General features: G+C 36.3%; 1 protein-coding gene across 1 annotated transcript in view; it reads right to left on the reverse strand.

Annotated features, from left to right (window-relative positions):
- The window catches only part of LOC126810754 (protocadherin Fat 4), a 57,478-nt gene extending 44,836 nt beyond the window's left edge, over nt 1-12,642 (reverse strand). The window contains exons 1-16 of the mRNA XM_050535992.2: nt 12,530-12,642; nt 12,143-12,328; nt 11,216-11,344; nt 9,710-9,895; nt 9,000-9,137; nt 7,789-7,977; nt 7,123-7,239; nt 6,104-6,286; nt 5,168-5,290; nt 4,375-4,560; nt 3,511-3,639; nt 3,069-3,257; nt 2,436-2,561; nt 1,372-1,557; nt 790-924; nt 49-234 (exon numbers count right to left, since the gene is read on the reverse strand). Coding sequence (XP_050391949.2) covers nt 49-234; nt 790-924; nt 1,372-1,557; nt 2,436-2,561; nt 3,069-3,257; nt 3,511-3,639; nt 4,375-4,560; nt 5,168-5,290; nt 6,104-6,286; nt 7,123-7,239; nt 7,789-7,977; nt 9,000-9,137; nt 9,710-9,895; nt 11,216-11,344; nt 12,143-12,328; nt 12,530-12,586 — 2,445 coding nt within the window. The 5' untranslated portion in view covers nt 12,587-12,642. The remainder of the gene's footprint in view (nt 1-48; nt 235-789; nt 925-1,371; nt 1,558-2,435; nt 2,562-3,068; nt 3,258-3,510; nt 3,640-4,374; nt 4,561-5,167; nt 5,291-6,103; nt 6,287-7,122; nt 7,240-7,788; nt 7,978-8,999; nt 9,138-9,709; nt 9,896-11,215; nt 11,345-12,142; nt 12,329-12,529) is intronic.
- Between the last annotated feature and the right edge of the window lie 10,315 nt (nt 12,643-22,957).

The following is a 22,957-nucleotide window of genomic DNA, read 5'->3' on the forward strand; positions in this document are numbered from 1 at the left end:
ATATGGCTCTTGCTTAATGTATGTTTAAGAATGTATACAAATACTTACATTATCATTATCAGTAGCAGTAGCATTAATTATGTTTGTTCCGGGAGCAGTAGTTTCAGGTATTGATGTAGAATAGAAATTATTTGGTATGAATATTGGACGATTTGGATTACGATCAATTTCAATAAGAACATTCTCAGCTACTCGAACTGTGGGCTTGAGGTTGTCGTAAGCTTCTACTCGTAGCTAAGAAAAATAAGTGACAAAAGTAAGAAGTGTTAGAGGCATGAAGAGTCAAAAATAAACAAAGTCATTATTTTATAATGTCAAAACCCTCAAATTAATCTTGGTAATTTAATCCAATGTCTAATATGTACAAATTTTAAAAGTAATAAATATTTATAATAAGAAATGAAATGGGTTTTATTAATGTCCTACTATTCAGTAATGACTGAGCTAATGAGGACAAGCTTATGCTATACATTGTGCTATGAGGGTAACTTTGAGTGGACAGTGGTGAGCCCAACCTACTCTTATTGAGTACTCCAACCTTCAAGGGTTCTTTTACATGCATGCCAATGTGTACATGGGACCTTGGTTTTTCGCACAATCCAAATGACTAGACACTACCAGACCTTCCATCCTGCACCACCGACAAGGAGAAACCTCACCGGAAAATCCAGAGGGACTTTCTCGGCCAACCCAGGGAGCCACCCCCCTAGACCTCCTTGGTTACTAGCCAGTGTTTTACCCACTTAGCCATTCCCACAAAGTTATAAAAATATAATGTTCTATATTTACCACATATAGCAATGATCTATACTGATCGTTAATGTATGGTTGTTGAAGGAAAATTCGACCAGTTGTTGGATCCAGTCTAAAATAATCGGTTCCTGGTAATGATCCGATTAAATTATACACAACAGCACCATCAGGCTGAAAAATAAATATCACATCTCCAATTGAGAATTAACTTTAAGTTTAAAAGTATAATTGAAAAGTCCACAAATCATTTTTGTTACGGTGCCCCACAAGGGACAGTGTCAATACAGCTTTATCTAATTTAAACTGTCTTTTTAACTGCACATCAATGTGTGCATGCACTGTGCCTTTTTTTTTGTGACATCCGAACAACTAAACACTTCCTTGTCAGGCCCTTCATACTACAATACTGACAAGGAGCAACCACTCTGGAATTTGCTCATCCAGCATGAGGAACAAACCCGAGACCTCTAGATTAGCTAGCCAGCATCTGACTCACAGAGCAAATGGAGCTCCCCATACTACCATAGAAATCTTATCCTATTCTTAATTCTGCTATATTACCTTAAACCCACTGTTTAACAAAATAATCGAGAGCGACTAATATAAAACAAAACTTACCGTTAGATCATTATCAACAGCAGTGACAGTAAAAACTAACGATCCATTTAATTGGTTCTCAGTTAATCTAACCCTGTAGGGAGTTTGATTGAATACTGGTGGACTATCGACAGCCAGACGGGTTATTCGTATATTCACTGTAGCTTGAGATGTTTTACCACGATTATCTGATGCTCTCACAATGAACTGGAAAGAAGGAACACATATATCAATAGAATAAACAAATATATTTGGGTCATATAAACAACGATGGCAGTTTTATCAGGTCCAACATTTGCAACTGAATAATTTTGTAATTTTGATTGGGTGGGTTCTCTGCAAATTTGAAAAAAATATTTAAATAATAAATGCAGGAGAACAGCAATACATGCAAAACATAAACAAAAACAGACAAGTCTGAGGACAAGGCAACCTACACAGACATTGCAAGATAAACAACAAACAGGAATACTAACTATATAGTGTTTACAAGAAATTCTGGATGGAATTAAATAAGTTATAAAAAAAACACCAAGCACATGTGCGTTCTGAGAAACAAGTTAGGGCCAAACAGGAAACAAATGTGACTGTATAACCAAGTACCCTAGGGATTTCTGATAAAACTTATCTTGCAGCTCACCAACTTCACTTACTGTAGAGGGTTGAGGGGTCGAGTGGTCTAATGTGTACACTTATAACATAAGGTCTTGAGTTCTTGAAGCATTCTCATACTTAAGTTAACAATTTACTCAAAACTGTTCACCTTATTTTAAATAGATTATAGCCCTTTATAAAACTTTTGTTGTATCTAATACATCAATAAGAAACTATGTGTAAAGTTTTGTGTTTCTGCATCAAAGATAATACTCATAAACAATGATTGAAAGTTGGGTAAATTCTCAACTTAAGCCTGAAAAAGCTTTGTGAACTAAGGTGGAAGTGGACGTAAAACACCAGAAACGAACGAACGAAGGGCAAGGTCTGTCATTGGGTCAAGTGGCCTGGTTTTGATACCAAGCTTGTAGGTGACAAGGAGTATTATCTGTCCCTAGCTAAACTAGTCGAAAACAGTTTAAATTACTTACTGTATATAAATCTATTGGTGCTTGTCCAAGCGGTCGTCTGGTTGAGATTTCTCCAGTTTTGGGATCAATATAGAAGAAATCATTTCCATTGTTGGTAGAACTAACAAGATCATAGGTTACAACATCCTTAAATATATCCAAATAACAATAATCAATTATTAAAAAGTATTGATCATTTGGATTTTTTAATAAATAAAAAAATAAAAAATTCTCATGGCTGTAATTAATATGTACCCAGATCAATAATAATAAAAACAATAATAGCAACCATAATATCACCTCCAGGCTTCAAACAGATCAAAACTAAGTCTAACAATTATGTTCGCTCACAAAAAAATGTCACCGCTCATCACATAGCGAATATCATGGGTTGATAAATTTTAATTCAACATATATTTGTAAATATTGATCAGAATTAACCCATTTTTGACGTATAGTCATTTTAGAGATTCCTCTTTCACAACATAGTGGGTTACTAGAGATTCCTACAAAATTATACTACAAAAAAAAAATATCAGTAATAAGATTTATCAATTCTTATAAAATTATACTGAACATATCAGTATTTTAAAAAGGCAGTAAAATTAATCAAGTATCTACTGCATAAAAGGATGGAAATGAGCTTGAACTTACCCCATCATCACTGTCTGTAGCTGTAACTTGCAACACAGTAAATCCCACAAAAGCATTTTCTAAAACTGTTTCTTGATATGAAGAAGATGGTTGGAATACAGGAACACCTTGATTTCTTAATACATTAATGGTCAACGCTGCTCGGCCTCTATTATCGGGGTATGCAGTGTCATAAATTTCTAGTGAAAGCTACAACAGAGAAAGTTTACACAATATCAAACCGAAAGAAAGAAATATCAGCTGAAAAATATGCACTCCAATGAAAGAACAAGGGCAATGAATCTGCAAATAATTGTCAAAAATCACAAGTAATAGTATGTGCTGTGTGTCTCTCTCTCCCTCTCTCTCTCCCTCCCTTTGTTATATCATCCAAGTAATTCTTGTCTACTGAACTTTTTAGAAATGATCATTAAGATGTAAAACAATAAGAAGACAAACTTACTGTGTACACATTATCTTGAAGACCAGTTGTCTTTAAATCCCTGCTGACAGTTACAGCTCCAGTGTCTATGTTGACAGAGAATAGTTCTGGTGCAGGGTAGATTCCAACAGCCACAAACTGTAGTCTACCCTAAAATATGTTTTCAATACAGTATGGCATTAGAATATATTTGTTTAAAACAGGGATGCAATGTCATATTTATTAGTAGATTTAACATTAATAACTAATTATGCCATATAAACCAAACGAAATGAAAGAAAATGGGGTTTAACATCCTGATTCGACTAGGATAATGAAGACGGGCATACGCCATACAGCGTGCTATGAGGGTAATTTTGCTCTGACAGCGGTGCTACCGCCTACTCTTATATCAAATTCCAACTGCCAAGAGGTCATTTACTTGCACGCTAATGTGTACACAGGACCACAGTTTTTAGTCCCATCCAAACAATTAGACAGCTGTCAAACATAATTCATATTTTTAGGCAATATTTGTGCCATTTTCATAAACACATAAAAAAAAAAAAAAATTCTGAAAACAAAAGTCCTCGGACTTAACCCTTTAGATCTTGGTACATTTAAATGTTAAATACCCCAGTTCCTCGAAGAAAATAAAAGAAAAGTGATATACTAATATTGGTACACCCATGGACACACCAAAACAGACTGAAACTGCTGTTCCTTAGACAGTCTCAAACTGCCCATGATAAGGGAATAGCTTTCCAACCATTTACTAGTCCGTACAGGCACATGACAGGGCGGTTTGGAGCGGCCTAAGACGTCCTAGTTAGGGCGGTCTAGTGCCAAAGGGTTAAATAAAGACAGTATTAATAAATATCAGCATAAATAATAGATTTGTCTAACCTTAAGATCATCATCAACACCTTGTACTGTGATGATATTAGTATTGACTGAACGTGTTTCGGGTACTGAAGTTTGGTATGGTGCACCTATAAACCTGGGGGTGAATTGATCTCCCTCCACAGTAATAAAAACTTGAGCTGTATCCGTTTTCTCCGGAATTCTCTGATCTGTCACCTGTGCTGTTAGCTGTAATTATTTAATAAAATCTGCATATAATCTACAAAATTGATCAGTCAACTAAACACAAAAACGTAAATGGGAAAAAATCTTTGGATTTGTCTTTGAAACAATTGTTTTCTTCATTGTAACATATTTTAAGTTCAATCTATGTCGGAGAAAAATTATGCTTTCACAAAATTCGTACTCAACCGTGATTGAGGTGTAACAGTGATACATTTGAACAGTTTTCAAACCTCTAAAGCTTCCACAAGCTTCATACAATCAGGGGTTATAATTCAGGAGGTTACCGTTCGATACACACCAATATGGAAAAAACCCAAGACTTTTAGGATAAAAACATATATGAACAAAACCGGGTAAAAATTGTGACCTCTAGTGGGTCCACAAGCTAAAAACATGATTTTTCTTACAAACAGAGGCAAAATCCATTAAATTTTGTTCTGATATATGTGCTACTATCAAAAGGAACATATATAATAAGTTCCGTCAAAATCATATAAAAATTTTGATCTGTAGAGTGTCCACAAACAAATGCCAACAGATACACGGACAGACAGGAACGACGACATAATACAAACACATGTGGGTGTATAAAAAACTCCAGAAAACTTACAGTGTAACTTCCAGCATTACTATTGGTTAGAACTTGACGTAATTTGATTAGACCAGTATCAGGATCAATAGAGAAGAGATTAAGTCCATTAACATTACCAAGTAGGGAATACCGTAACTTATCCTGATAAAAAAACAAATACAATTAATAATATTGGAAGATAGGTTGCCAGACAACAAAACATACAACCACAGCAGTTAAATCATCCAAGCACTCAACATGGGTAGTCACATAGTTGTTCATTTATGAGACATTAAAATATAATTTTCATGCAGATCGGATGAAAACCTTTGTCGTTTGAGCATTCACAAGGTCAATAACTCTAGCAGTTAAAAACAGCAATTGTTGAAATTCAACAGGATATTCCATTTGACTATACTAATATAATATTTAAAGCGTGAAGAAAGATATGCACTAGGCAGCTTAAGCTCTTGCATAATGCAACTTTAACACACCAATGCACATGAACACAATGATGTTTAAGGTCTGGGCAAAAGCTTATTGAGATAACAGCAGCCAAGAATTCGAGCTGTCAACAAGCGAAAAAGTACATATGCACACAAAGGATTAAAATATAGCTAGGTTTTGGGAGGAAAAAGAGAGAGAAAAATGGGGTTTAATATCCATTCGACACAAACCGGGTCATTTTGTGAATAACATATGGTATAATTTCATTTCAATAATTCTCTTGCACGTAGGGGTCTTTAGTTGTACAAGGAAACAAGATGATGACGAGAACAAAATCACAAGGTTAGGCAGCCGACTCTACTCCTCGTTAGGTACACCCATGGGATCGAAAGCATGCCACCTTATTCAATGACAGACCTTATGACCTAAAGCACACTTGTTAGACCACCCAAAGCCCCCTTCTCCCTTGAAACTCCCCCACCCCCGGAGGTAAGAGGAAAGAAGAATGAGTAAATAACAAATACATACTCCATCTGAATCTACAGCTGTGGTATTAATAACAACATTGCCCAGTACGAAATTAGACTGAATAGTTCTAAAATAACGATCTTCTAAGAAGTTTGGATTTCCCTCATTTCTCAGTATAATAGCAGTTACATCAGCTGTTCCTCGTCTTGTTGGATCTTGATCATCGTAGGCTACAACTCGGAACTAAAAATAATAGAAAAATCATAACCACAGGTTGACCTGCTAAACTCAGTATTAAAATTAACGAAGTTGTCTCCAGTTTAAAACTTTTTGGTGATATTTTAGACAATAATTTGCAACAGAATGACCAAATAAGGTCAAGATAAAAAATACCTGTGTTTATGGTTACTGAATAAGCTTATACACTTACTCAAAATTTCAAAATATTTAAATCACATAGACTAGTTCATCAATGCCTGACATTGGGATTTTTCTACTATGGCACCAAATGCTGTATCTAAACTAAATTTATCGAAATTTGTTTAAACTCTTTCCAATGTTATTTGTTCGCTGTTCAACGGATGCGATCACAAGATAGCCATAAAATAAAATTCACTCTGACTACGCCATAGCTTTCAATTATAAGGACACTATTTTTAAAACTGAGCCTTTGTCAGCATGTGAATAAAATAATAAATTATAACGGTAAACATTATTCAAAACTTAATCTTGCATAACTGGCTCATTGACCCAATTCCAACCATCCCTAAATCACTGTAGGATATAGAAAAGCCATGATCTAGGCATGTGACGTGTCAACAAGCCATAATTAACCTTTGTAAATGAACCAAAAGTAGATTGATTTACGATACCATAGTGACCGGTTCATGGCTTTATTAATCGGCTTTTGCAAACATCAAGCCGATTACGATCCCTTAAACACAGGTATTTTATCCTTGTCCTAAGTACACAAATTATGCATCAAAACATTTTTAAACTATATTAAATTATGTAGTTATTATCAATTGAATACCATATTCATAAAGCACATTGTAGTAGGGATTATTTTGTATACATACCGTTATCTGTAGGCGTGTGTCTAGTATAACACTAGCTGCTAAAGTTATATTACCAGTACTTGGATTGACACTAAAGTACGGTGTAGCAGGCAGCCCTTGTGCATACACTATTGTACCCTACAACAAAACAAAAACCATTGTACATTTATTTCGGAAATGAAACGAAATGGGGTTTAACGTTCTACTCCGACTGGACTAATGAAAGGCATACGCCATACAGTGTGCTATGAGGGAAATTTTGACCTGACATCGCTTAGTCTTAAACTGCCAACGTATTTTTTTACATGCACCATTGACAAGGAGGAACCACGTCAGAAAATCAAGATGGACTTTCTCGGGACACTTAATCCCTATAAGTGGTAGGTAGCCGTCCCAGATTTCTCTCAAAAAGCTACTAGTTTTCTTCTACTAATGTGAACACTTCTGATGTGAGTGAGATCACGTGGCTTTTCCATTTATATAGTTGATGGGGACTGGATAACAGTTGAGGTCTCACACTGACAAAATGATATGCCACAAAGAAATTTCACACCAGATGGCATAATGATAAGATTTAATCCACAAAGGTGTCTACACTCTTTGTATACTTTTTTTTAACAATCAGAGTTACCCCCCTTTATAAAATAGACATCATATATACCAGTAGAAAGTACTTCCAATGTTTACCTGTAGATCCGAGTCACGGGCTTGTACTGTTTTTAGAACTTCAGGAGACGGCTGTCTTGTTTCCTTTATAGTGAAACTATATGGTATACCTTCGAATGCTGGTGTGGCTGCAAATCTGGTCACAACAACAGTAACTGTTGTGTTATCACATCTTCTCGGTATTCCATCGTCACAAGCTCTTACAAATAACTAGAACAAAAAGAAAATATCAGCCATTTGTTATCACTGAAGATTGAGTATTGTGCAGTTGTGTGTTTTTACATCGAGATGCTGTACATATATCTTCTAATAACTCAACATAAGTGTTTTACTTTCCCCACGTGTTGATTAATTAACCCATTGATCAATTTTCTACCACATTTAATGAGTAGGTAAACTCCACTAGACACAAACTAGGTCATTTTGAGACTAACATATGGTTCAATTTTATTTCAATGATTCACTTGCATGTAGGGGTCTTTAGCAGTGGGAGGAAACCGAAGGCCCCGGAGATAACCCACAAAGCTGGACAGGCAACCTCCAACTACAAGCATGTGTCACTAGTTTAGTGAAATGTGAAGAATAAAACAAATGGTTTTGGTAAGAACAGTGAATAGGAACAGTTAATACTCCTTTTGATAACGAAGTTGAAATCGATTTGGCTAAATCACATGTTCGGAAAAATGCTGAGTGGTAATAGCAGTTTGATTTTTTAAACTGGTATTAGATTGACCACAGCAAGGTCTATCGATCAATCATAATTGGATGCACATTATAGTCACAATTCTATAGAATACAATTACTGGGCGATGTTTGGACTAGTCTTTTCTACTCTTTATCAAGCATTTGTCATCATTACTTGATAAAGACTTGATAATCCTTGTTCAAATGTCGCTCAATAATAAACAGTAAGTAGTTGTATTCCATAGAATTGTAACCTGTATATTTCAAGTTCAATTACTAAATACCATTGAAACAAGGTAATCATACATAGCTTTTAAATCTTCTTTGGATCAATGAAAGACACTAACAAACTACCTGACATTTTCACCTTGCTGTTGGACATGAATTAAAAGTATCATTAAAATAACTGATAAAAAAACAAATTTGTACTAGACAAAATGCCAGGCACCAGTATCATTGTGCCTGATAAAAGCTGAATATGTACCTGACAAGGTCTTTGACAGGTGTTGTATTTCCAGGCTTACATAGTTCTAATGTTTAATACTTACTGTAAATCTGTTGACATTGTTATTGAGATTAGATTCAGCTACTCGAATTACTCCTGTTCTGTAATCTATGGTGAAATAAGGTTTTTGTTCAACAACAGATGAGGCAGTGAAACCTGTGATCTCATAACTGATGACATCCTATTCAAAACAAAAAACAACACAATATATAATGATTTGTTCACAGCTCGGATAATATTTTAAAGGTATTTACCGAGTTGTTTGGAATAGATATCGGCAACTCCAGTATCGACAAACTGGCTGTGTATTTCTCGTGATAGGCCACTTATTGGCCAACTACCGATGATGAAACCGATTATTGAATCATCACTAGATTTCATGATTTACAAAAAAATGAACTAAACACAAATATTTTTCAGGGAGTTAACATACCAAAACATTGTCTTTATGGATTTTTATACTAATATTTCTGACTGTCTGTCTGTCTGTTTGGGGTTAGCAGCTACACTAGGGCTGTCCCGTGATTGAAATTTGGTGTATAGGTGTTGCTCGGACTGGGGTGTAACATATGAATTCAGGGCCTGGTCGAGTGTCTGCCATTTTGAAGTTTGTGCCAGACATACTTGTATATTGATAAAATCATTGAAAAGACTAAAAACAACCCCAACAAATCAGAGTCGGAAAAAAATGACAGCCACAAGAGGAAATATGCCTGACAATGTCTGTGACAAGTGCCTTATTTACTTGTTTACCTGGATATCTTTATCCTCAGCTGTAACCGTAGTAACGAGTGATCCAACAAAACGATTTTCATTGATAGATGCAGTATAAGAATCAGGGATGAATACAGGAGGATTTGGATTTCTGTTGACTTGTATTGTACCAGTAGCTGTTGTTTGTCTAGTAGGTCTGGCTGTATCAAATGCTACAATACGAACCTATTAAATGAAAAGAGCAATAAAATAAATAAATTACAAGTTCCTAACAACATTCTTTTTGATAACTGATGCACATGGTGGGGGGGGGGGGAAGAGAGAGAGGTTAACCTCCACTCAACACAATGTAGGTCATTTTGGAACTCACATAAGGTTCATTTTTATTTCAATAATTTTCTTGTGTGTAGGGGTCTTTAGAAGTGAGAGGAAACCAGAGTACTCGAATAGAAGCCATAAGGTTGGACAGGCGACCCTACACCTTGTTATGTACAAGTAGGAAATTGAAACCATCTCACTTGACTCAATGATAGACCCCATGAATAATGATCTAAAGCGCATGTGTTAGACCACCAAACTTCCCAATTTCACATGGAAGTGAAATGAAATGGGGTTTAACAGCCTACTGTTCTGCTCCGAACTGGGCTAATGAAGACAGGCATATGCCAATACAGTGTGCTATGAGGGAAATTTTGCCCAGACAGTGGCGCTACAGCCTACTCTTAAATCGATTTACAAATGTCAAGGGATCTTTTACATGCACACAAGACCTTGGTTTTTCATCTCATCCAAATGACTATACACTGCCCTTGCCAGGCCCTTGGTCCTGCACCACTGACAAGGAGGAAGCATGCCTGAAAATCCTGATTAAGTTTCTTGACCAACGTTAGCGAGCCAACGTCTTACCCACTGAGTTATACATGAAACTAGACTACAATTATACAATAACTATATGACAAACATGATGATAATATTCATTCCTCATGTGGTAACAAAGAAAACTACCACAAACGGTTACATACAGTGAGAAGAGAAATGGGGTTTAACGTCCACATGTGGTTTAATTATAATTCAACGATTTCGCTTGCACAAACGGGTCGTTAGTATGGGAGAAAACTGGAGGATCACGAGAAAACCCAAGACGTTAGGCAGGCAATGCTACACGTTGTCACGTACAAGTGGAGAATCGAAACTGCAGCCCTTGATTTAACGAGAATCAATATATCATACTAACCACTCACCCACCCAGAACCCCTGGTAATATACAATGTCTTATATATCATACTAACCACTCAACCACCCAGTGCCCTGGTAACATACAATGTCTTATATATCATACTAACCACTCAACCACCCAGAACCCCTGGTAACATACAATGTCTTATATATCATACTAACCACTCAACCACCCAGAACCCCTGGTAACATACAATGTCTTATATATCATACTAACCACTCAACACACTTTGTGACTAACTGATAATACAATTTTACGTAGGAAACTGAAGGTGTTGGAGAAATCATACTAATAAAGGTTCTACTTACCGTGTATGAAGACAATCTGAGGTTATCATTAAATAGACTTGTCTGCGTCCTGACTTCTCCCGTGACAGAGTTGATGCTAAATATACCATCACTGCGAGAATCACCCATCAGTCTATATTCAATACGCTCCTGCAATAATACACACAGCTTATCATACAGGTAGCCAAATATCAAAATATAAAATGTGCATGAAAAGTACTAAAACACACCATGTGGAACAGAAACTGGGTAAGATGTCATAACAGCCATCTTAGAATTGTGAGTCACAAAAAAATCGATGCATAATTGTCCAAGGAATAAGCATGCCAAGTTTTATAGCCATCTAAGTTGAATTGGTTGAGCCTTAGACTTTTTTACAAAGAACGTCGACCCAATGGAAAGGAAGAACAACAATTGGATGAGTAGCCCTGATCCAATAATATTCTCTCTATCTTTAAGGCTTTTTTATCGACTTGCCAAATAGATTTGAATTTAGTGAAGATCTCATGTAAGAGAATAGTCTATTTCAAAGTACTTTTGCGAGTTCGTTAAATGCACTGATTAACTGTAAATGATTCTTGTGACTGGACGTAGTTGAAAAAAAACACATGATCACCGATCCAATCATCTAATCGCACCTAGAGGTGATTTGGCAATTTGTGGTAATCGCTTTGGAAATCTTTGTCGATAAATTTGTAGATTAGGGTAATCGATTTGAATTAGATGGATGTTAAAGATGAAAGTTTGATTGAATGCAAATCACTTTGGCTAATCAGTTGTCAATAAAAACACCTCTAGAGTAAATAGCAATATATCCCCCCTCCCCCACTCCCCATTAACATGTGGTCGTATAAAACTTACAAAGGTTCTGGGATAAAAAGATACATGCCATGTGAATTATGTAAACTAATGATGTTATTGATGTAAAAAATATCACATCATACTTACAACAAGATCATCATCAACAGCTGTTGTATTGAGTGCTAGAGTTCCAACCGCAGCGGTTTCTTCTAGTGTGTTGAAATAAGGTAGTCGTACAAATCGTGGTGCAAACCGATCGCGTATAACAGTAATATATGCCGTAATACTTGCAGTTTGTTCTGGATTACTTTGATCTCGAGCCATAATATTCATCTAATAAATAAACAAAATACAAAATAACATGATTATTTAATACCTTTTTAACATTTTGAAGAATACAAAAATATGAACAAACTGAACTGTAAAATAAGATTAATCACTGTTCTGCTAGCAGAAATTCTTGAGATAATTTCAGGATTTCATTAATACCTGATCTGTTTTATTTTAGTCCAAGATAAAAACAAATGGACTTACCCTATATTCTGTAATCTGGTTAAATGTATCAACTAGCGGTTGACGAACACGAATCATACCATTATCAACGGATAGTGTAAATAAATTTAATGTATTAGTTTCTCCTGTAGCTTGGTATATAACACGATCCTAAAAAAACCAATAATAATTAAATTTAATGAAGTATTACTGAGGAAAAGCCTTTAAGAATAAGTGCAATTTCAAATTTTTCTTAAGAAACGCCAATTATGAACAAATAGAATCTAATATTTTTAGATAGTTTGTTCCAGAAAAGAGGGGCTTGAACATAAAATGAACGATTTTTTATCTACTGTTGTAAGATGAAATATGATCTCAAAATGAATTAAAAATTCTTACCCCATCAGCATCTGTGGCTTGTACTGTTAAAATATTTGTACCAACAGCAACAGTCTCATTAATAGTTACTCTATATTCATTATTGTTAGTATTCCACCGCGGTGCGTTTACATTTCTTCTCATTGTGATGGTGACAGTGGATGTTGCTATAGCATTAGGCTCAGCAGTATCTACAGCAGTTACTTTCAGCTATAATATAAAGACGTCATAATTCAGTATTCAGAAGAGCAGAGGATGCAATGCGCCAATACAATTTAGTTTTGTGTTGAGTGAAGAATATCTTTGTGGCAAATTTAAGGGTGAAATGGATGAGGAAATGAGCCCCCCACTTACCCATCTCCACCCTTCTGCCACCCCTCTAAGGGAAGTCAAAATAAATGACTTAATCAAAAACCACAGTTCTGGGGAATATTTAACTCCAAAAATCACCCTTCAATCTAAGAAATTTGATAATTTCACCAACCACTCTTTTTGGAAATCCTGCATATTCCACTAGAATAGTAACTTTATAGACAGACAGAGAGAAATGGGGTTTAATGTCCAACCAACACAAACTAGGTCATTTCGGGACTAACATATGGTTAAATTTTATTTCAATAATTCGCTTGTGTGGAGGGATCTTTAGCAGTCTGAGGAAACTGGAGGACCTGGAGAAAACCCACAAGGTTGGACAGGCGACTCTACTTGTCACATTCAAGCCGGGAATCGAAACCATGCCACTTGACTCAATGACAGACCTTGTGATTTCACACACACGCATTAAACCGTAAAACCATCCCCCCCCCCAAAAAAAAAACAACTTTATAGCATTATCTCTATTTTCCCGATGGATTGTGATCTCTACAAATCTACGCACAATCCCAATAAAAAAATAAAAATATTTGTGTAAATGTTACGTAAATAACCAACTTACCATATATGTAAAAGTATTCCTGTCAATTTTAAGATTATTTTTAATAAATACTTCTCCACTAGTAGAGTTGATACCAAATAAATATGGTGACAAATCATCTCCAAATACATCATATCGTAAAACACCCTAAAACACAGTCAAATAATTAATCACAGGTTATTACAATGGGAAAGATTGATTTGCTAGCTCGTAATATTTGGACAGTTTTAACAACAATCGAATTGACATGTTTACAGCAGTAATGCTAAAATCTTCTTTTAACTTTACATGATGAATGACCCTTTGAGTTCATGAGCAGTATAGGTCAAGCCAAGGTGTGACATCACATCATACCACCTCGATAACACATGCATTGTTTACATCAGACATAGTAACACAAACCAGTCTGTGCAGAAATTATGCCTTTTACTCATTTTACGTCTTTGCACACAGTTTTATGTACCCAATTACACTAAATAGGAAATTATTTTTATCAAGATATAATTCCAATGAATTTGTTTTAGATTTTATTTTGCAGAAGAATAAAAAGTTAAAACTGAGAACTATTTAAGTCGTGCTGATGTCATCCCTTTCAGTGATAGTAGCGAATATTTACTGCTGATCAGTTTGTTAAATTGAGTGGAACAATGTCCGTTAAATTGAGTGGAACGATTTAGCCTATGTCAGTCGCAATGGTAAATGAAAACGTATTGGCAAGAGAATTTGCAATATAAGGAAATGCTATTATGGAGGTATACAGTGGCGGCGCCGGGGTATGGGGGGGGGGGGTCAAATCTGGTCTGCCCTCTGTTTGCCCACCCAATAATTTTAGAAAATAAAAAAAAGTATTTGTGATACGTTTCGGTATTCAATACCTTCTACGGTGAATAAATCCCACATCCCCACTCAGTCATAAACTTGCATGTTGTAGAGCATTTCCGACAGTTTATTTTTCAAAATTTTCTTGGCGAGGTCCCCAATAGACTCGCTACTTTGGCGCTCACAAGGGGAATTCGTTGAGGTTCGCAAGTCAGTTCGTTTGACATTTTGTTCTCTAGTCGGATATAAACTAGTGATCAGGCGACGAACGGTATCTGGGCAGATCTATTTATCTCGACGAACGGTGCCTGAAAGAATACTGTAAGACAGCATTTCTGGCAGTCTATTTTGCCTACTTTGACGCTTGTGAGTGGGTTTCGTCGTGATTCGCAAGTCTGTTCGTTTGACACTTTACCTCATCGATCAGTGCCTGAAATACTGCCAGGCTGCATTTCCGGCAACCTGTTTTTCAAAATTTTCTGGGGGAGGCCCCCTACCCCTAGTTGAAGCTTGTGCCTTTGCCCCCTTAACCTTGGACTTTGACCCAGCTTTGCCCCTCCAATCACCGACGGCTGGCGCCGCCACTGGAGGTATAGTCAACATTTAGATGATTTACTGATAAGGTCACCCCTACCCCTAGTTGAAGCTCGTGCCTTTGCCCCCTTAACCTTGGACTTTGACCCAGCTTTGCCCCTCCAATCACCGACGGCTGGCGCCGCCACTGGAGGTATAGTCAACATTTAGATGATTTACTGATAAGGCCATACAAAAAAAAAATATTTTGGTTCTTAGACAATGCTTACCAAAATGTGATGCGGGAGGGTTTTTTTTCGCTTTAATTTTGTCCAAGGATCCCTACTGGGCTAAATGACCTTCATAACATCACATTTCATGGCAATATATCATCATGTCATTTATAGACAGGTATGATTATCAAATATTATGTATGTACCTGCGGTAAACTAAAACGGGTCACGTGGCACTTTTAAAGTTATGCATGAAAATCTGAGAACCAGCATGTTTGGCCGAATGCGCTATTTTTACTGCAATGGCTGATAAAGAATTCTATGAAATATTTCACTATTTCTGTTAAACATGACAGCATTTTCTCTGAACTATGAGAATAAATCATTTGAATCAGTTAACAAAGCATACTCAATTTTCAGATCCAATATCTGACCGTTTTAAATAAAAAAACAAACTACCGGGTATTATAGACATAAAATCTATACAGTTAGTTGAGATTCAAATCACAGAAACCCAAATCAAAATATTTTAAGGATGAAGCCATTTCATTGGTTGAGATTTTAAATTCTAGTAGATATTCTAGCTCTTTGCCAATAAAAGGTCTGAATTCTTAAAATGTTTTAGCTTTAAGTTTTTGTGAATAACGCTGCAGTTTATATCAATAATAATTAATTTAAAAACAAGATTCATATCCTTAACACCTAACAATCGCAAGTCTGCTAAAAATACAAGTCTAATTTAGATCAATTAAATGTGACTCCAAGTCATAGACTACTACATATGCTTCAAAAAGTCCCAACATTTATCAGAGATAAGCTAGTCTACATAATCTGCAGAAACTTACATCGAGTTGACTATCAGTAGCAGTAGTAGTATAGATAGTTCTGCCAATCACATCATTCTCTACTGTATTTGCAGAATAGGGTGTCCTAATAAACACAGGCGCTTGTGTATTCCTTATAACATTTACAATAACGCTGGCTGAAGCTGTTTTACTAATCTGGTTAACTCTTACATCCTCAGCTACCACATTAAACTAGAAAATATATTTTACATGTTAAGGCAGGGCAAAAATCAAGAGAGAGCTAGTTGAGAGATAAAATAGTGGTTAAAATGACAAAAGAGCTAGTTGAGAGATAAAACAGTGGATAAAAATCAAGAGACAGCTAGTTGAGAGATAAAATAGTGAATGAATAACAAGAAGGAGCTATAATGGATCTGTCAAATCTGACATCCTATGGCATCATTACAATACATCAGATTACGCAGTGTTGGCATCCTCAGTTTATACAATGTTGATTCAATGGAAATTGTGTGTCGGGACTGCTGATTGATGTCGGAATTCGGAATATTCAGAATACAGATTACTCAAAGCTTTTTTGGCTAAAGTAATAAGGAAATAAATCGGGACATGAAAATGATGTCGAATTTCACAGAATGTCGTAGTATTCAGATGTCGGATGTGACAGTGATAAAATAGAGGACAAAGAGTGAGATAGAATATAAATAACAAATTAAGAGCAAATATGGGGAGAGAGAGAAATGGGGTTTAACGTCCACTCGACACAAACTAGGTCATTTCGGAACTAACATATGGGTTAATTTTATTTACATAATTCGCTTGTGCGTAGGGGTCTTTAGCAGTGGGAGGAAACCGGAGGACCCGGAGAAAACCCACGAGTTTGGACAGGCGACCCTACTCCTTGCCACGTACAACCGGGGATTCGAAACCACGCCAGTCGACTCAATGACAGACTTTATGATACAGCGCGCGCACGCTAACCATTCAGCCATCCAACCCCCCAAGAGCAAATATTCTTTATAAAACTTAATTAGATGATAAAAAACCCTCTGGTAATGTAATGGGGTTTAACATTCTATTTTTCTACACCAAACGGGCAGAAGGGAAATTTTAATCTGAGAGTGGTTCTACCACCTACTCTCATTTTGAATACCAACTACCAATGAAAATTTACAGGCACCACCAAGTTATACTAGACCTTGGTTATTCATTCCAACCAATTGACTAGACGCTATTCCATGCAGGGCCCTTCATCCTGCACCAATAATAAGGGGAAACCATGCTAGAAAATTCTGAGTAAATATCTCAACTAAAACCCGGGACCTCCTGTTTAGCTTGTGTGAGCCAGTGCCATACTAACCAAAACATTGTGGTACACAGATCATTAGTCAATGACAGAGAGACAGAAATGGTGTTTAACATCCACTTGACACAATCTAGGCTATTTCAGAACTAACATATGGTTCAATTTTATTGCAATAATTTGCTTGCACATAGGGATCTTTAGCTGTGGGAGAAAACTGGAGGTCCCAGAGAAAAGGTTGGACAGGTGACCCTACTCCTTATCACATACAAGTGTTGATTGAAGCCATGCCTTTTGACTCAATGACATATCTATTGAGCTAACGAATATGCATTAAACTATTTAGCTACACAACCACCCTTGCTCAATAACTTCACTAATTAATATTTTACTCATTTTAAAACATTCATTATAATGCAAATTTAGTAATATCTGATTTTAAATTCTAAACTTACCCTGAACTGACTGGTCTGGAGTAAGTCCTCTGTAAGAGGTTTCTTCAAATAAATTTCACAAGTTTTTTCTAATATATAGAAGTAGGTATTAACCAGAGACTGTTGTAGATTAGCATCTAGTCTGTATCTTATTTCATCCTATAATCAAATAATATTCAAACTTCAAACTATAACCTCAATATACCAATTGATACCAATATATAGCCAATAAACATACCATCATCATGTACTATACACATAGGAAAAATCGCCCAGGAACATGGTGGGTTTACTCTCTATTGATGACTTGTGACCTTTTTCATCATCAACAAACATATCAATACACCAGGGCCCTTATTCACGAAAACTTAAACTAAGTTACAACCGAAATTTTAAGAAATACTGCAACTTCATTGGATATATGCCAATTGATTTTACTGGTCAGTCAATTGAATTGCAGTATTTCTTAAAATTTTGATTGTATCTTAGTTTAAGTTTTCGTGAATAAGGGCCCAGCTGATACCAATATATCCAATATGTATCCAACAAACAAACCATCATCATATAAAGAGAGAAAGAAATGGGGTTTAACGTCCACTCGACACAAACTAGGTCATTTCGGGACTAACGTATGGTTCAATTTTATTTCAATAATTCGCTTGCTCGTATGAATCTTTAGAAATGGGAGGAAATGGAAGGGCCCGGAGAAAACAAATGAGGTTGGACAGGCAAACCTACTTGTAGTCACAAGTGGGGAATCGAAATCATGCCACTTGACTCAATGACAAACCTTCTGGTTTCACGACCATAATTGTGCTGTATATTTAATATGCTTAAGGATTATTCCTTTTTGTTAAAATTTCCGTAACCTGTTAATCAGAAGCAATGTAACCATAGACTTACCCCATCGCCATCACTAGCCCCACATGTAATAACAGGCTGACCAAGTGGAAAGCGATATGATATGGATCGTGTATAACCGAGAGGATTATTAAATACAGGTGCTGATGGGTTTCTGATGGGGAACAATGTTACAGTAGCTGTAGCCATTAATCCAGGTGATCCACTGTCTTCGGCTGTTACTTGGAGCTGAGAAAATAGAAAAGTGTAGAAATAAACAATGAATGTATCAACCAGACTTAATAAGATGTACATATGCAATACATTGTGCTGATAGGAAAATTTTGCCTAAGTAGCTATTGAATTTCAACCGTCAAGGGTACTTATATGTGGGAAAACATGCCAGAAATCCCGGGGAACATTCTAGGTCAACACCCAGATTGATCCCCGGGCCACTGCGCCTCCCAGAAATAAAAACCACAACAACACTAACGCTGCATAATATGTCCACATGCCTACTCTGATTGAGAATGAAATGTGAAATGGTTGCAATGACTGTAACACTAGAGGTAGGGCATGCATCAAAATCATCCTTTCTTTGAAAGTAATGATTATACCAAATTTGAACAAAATCCATTCTAAATCCCGGCTTGTAGATTGCTTAGAGACCAAATATTAACAAAGGGTCTACAAGTTAAAAACATGATTTTTCTTACCATATCAGTTATGGTCTGATATGTGTCAATAAACAAATTGACTGAGTTCTTTGAGTTATAAATATACATTTTAAGTTTCATCAAAATCAGATAAAAATTGTGAACTGTAGTGTGTCCACAAACAAAAGGTGAACATTCCCTGACTTCCTCCAGTAAAAACTGATTTTACTTACCAAGTATTGATTCGAGAAATCTGGCCTGATCGAATTTCTAACAGTGATGATGCCTGTTGAAGAGTCCAAGGCAAAGAAGAAAGGTCCAGCATCTTGCCCAATCAAATTGTACCGTATAGAACCCTGCAATATAAACTTTTTGGATTAATATGGTTCATTGAAAACAAAAATGCTCTTGATTAAAACTAAACCAAGCACATTCCATTTATTTTCAACCTATTACAACATAAAAAGTTCAAAATTTGTTTTTAAAAATTGTCCGAGCCTCAAACTTAACAAGATTGCGTGCATGCACTGAACTGAAGGATTATTAAACCCTGTACTGGGATTAAAAATATGCATTATTTCACAAGATTATCTTAAACTTACAACAGAAATTTTTTTTACAGTGTTATAAATGCACATTATTCCTTCACCCTACTACTCACTTTCAGTTAAAGGTCATGGCTACCTTTTATAGCGAGAGAAAGAATTGGGATTTAAAGTTCATTTGACACAAACTAGATCATTTTGGGACTAACATATACATTCACTTGATTTGATATGTGTTTTTCATTTCTTGCAATTTCTATGTATTCTGTCTTGTCTGTAGGTTTATCTTGTAAATTTTGTGTTGTATGTAGTACGTTCCTCCTGCACTTAAAATATGGTTCAATATTATTTTAACAGTTCCTTTACACGTAAGGGTCTTTAGCAGCAGGAGGAAACCAGAGGACCCTTTGCCATGTACAAGCAGGAAACGAAACCACGCCAATTGTCTCAATGACAGACATTAGGATCTAAAGTCCATGCATTAAACCATTTGGCCACCAAACCCCCAGTTTTACTAGATAAAGTTAACAGTAGTGTTACCTGTCGATTAGAATCAGTTGCTGTTACTCTTATAACACTGAAACCAGTTGTTCTAGATTCTAGAACGGATGTAGAGTAGGAAAGTGGTGAGAATACTGGTGCTGCATCCCGCACTATATTTACAGTTACACTCGCTGCAGCTGATTTTTCTGGATTATTTTGGTCACGAACACTACACTGGAACTGATAATGTGCATATCAAATTATAAACGTTCATTATCAAAAGCCAATAACCACAAACAAGTATATATAATAAGAGATTGTTGTTAACTACATTTATTATATTGAGAGGGAGAAATGAGGTTTGGAGCCACGGTGGCTAGATGGGTCAGGCGCTGGCTCGCCAGCCTGGAGGTCGGGTGTTTGATCCCTGCATTGGCCGAGAAAGTTCATCCCGATTTTCCGACGTGGTTTCCCCTGTCAGTGATGCAGGACGGAGGGCCTGACAAGGACAGCTGTCTAGTCCTTCAGATGAGACGAAAAACCGAGGTCCCGTGTAAACATTGGAATGCACGAAAAAGATCCCTTGGCAGTTGGAATTCGATATAAGAGTAGGTGATAGTGCCGCTGCCCTTGCAAAATTTCCCTCATAGCACACTGTATGGCGTATGCCCGTCTTCATTAGCCCAGTATAGGAGCAGAACAGTAGGACGTTAAACCCCATTTCATTTCAGAAATGAGGTTTAAAGTCCACTAGACACTGTTAAATAGATACAGAAATCTAATGAAATGGGGTTTAATGTCCTACTGTTCTGCTCTGAACTGGACTAATGAAGACGGGCATACGCCATACAGTGTGCTATAAGGGAAACTTTGCCCGGCCTACACTTATATCAAATTCCAACTGTCAAGGGATCTTTTACGTGCACACCAATGTGTACACAGGACCTTGGTTTTTTGTCCCATCCAAACGACTAGACAGCTGTCCTTGGCAGGCCCTCAGTCCTGCATCACTGACAAGAGGGAACCACGCCGAAAAGTTAAATAGATACACAGGTATGTATAAGTTCTTTATTGCACATATAACATATCATATTGTACATCATTACATAGTAAAACCACACATATATTATGCATTAATACTCATCGTTCAGTCCTCACTACTCTGCTCGAGATCTCATGCAAGCCGGGAGACATCCCAGCAGCTCCTCAAGATCACCTGACCTGTAAGCTAGCAGACGACACAAACTAGGTAATTTCTGGACAAACATATGGTACAATTTTATTTCAATAATTCACTTGCATGTAAGGGTCTTTTTAGCAATAGGAAAAAACAGGAAGAACACAAAAAAACCATGAGGGTGGTCAGGTGACCCTATGCCTTGTCACATACAAGCATGGGAACGAAACCACGCCAATTGACTCAATGGCAGACCGTGTGATCTACAGGTAGTCTGACCTTTTAAAAATTCTTATACTGTAAAAAACAAAACAAAGAGCTTGGCAAGGAACATTGTCCAGTTGATCGGATGGTACAAAAAAGTCTATTGTACATGTTGGAGTGCATGTAAAAAAAAAAAAACCTTCACAGTTGGATTCTGAAATAAAATTAGGCCATAGCGCCACAGTCCAGGCAAAATTTCAGCCATAGCACACTGCATTGGACAATTAGTGCAAAAAATAGGACGTTATTAAATAACCCTTCACAGTCGGAATTTGAAATAAAATTAGGCATTTTCGCCATAGCACACTGCATTGCATATGCCCATCTTCATTACCCCAATATAGTGCCGCAGTCCAGGCAAAATTTCCGCCATAGCACACTACATTGCATTAGCCCAATTTGTTCAGAAAAGACTGACATAAAACTTTTTTTCATTTCATACTGTAAATACTTACATTGAATTGGTTACCATTGATATTACTTCCAATGAGAGTAGTTTTTAATGAAACTAGACCATTAACAGGATTGATGTAGAAGTAGGCAATATTTTCAGGTGCCCCAATAATACTGTATATCAACTCATCCTAAATACATACAAACATTTTTAATTCATTCATACACTCATATCAAGGTTCAATTGAACATACATTATATAAGAGCTAAATCTGCCAATTGCAGGTCTTTCTTTAGGCCTGAAATATTATCTAAATTATTAATTAGACATTAACTTATCCGGACCATAATCAACTCTCGATGTCATCGCTAGCCTGTGATATTTACTGGATTAGAACATGGTCTGCCGCTGCTGATTAAATCATAAAATGGATAATTGAGACTATGTTTTTAATCGTACTAACTTTAGTAATGATGATCGAGGATAGGCCCAAAATTTTAGCAAATTCCCTTTACATTATCTATTTTTTAACTACAGTTCTGTATCTAATCTCCCATAATGTATCTTTAAATTATTGAATTAATGAATTAATAATATAACTTTTTTGTATATACTTTTTTCATGAATTAGTTATATGACTTTTTTGTATATATTTTTTTGTAAAATATAAGCGAGATTATATAGGCCTTGTCTGTTCCTCAATCCTTTTCTGAGA

The sequence above is a fragment of the Patella vulgata genome, chromosome 2 (genome assembly GCF_932274485.2).
Source record: "Patella vulgata chromosome 2, xgPatVulg1.2, whole genome shotgun sequence".
Classification (NCBI taxonomy): domain Eukaryota; kingdom Metazoa; phylum Mollusca; class Gastropoda; family Patellidae; genus Patella; species Patella vulgata.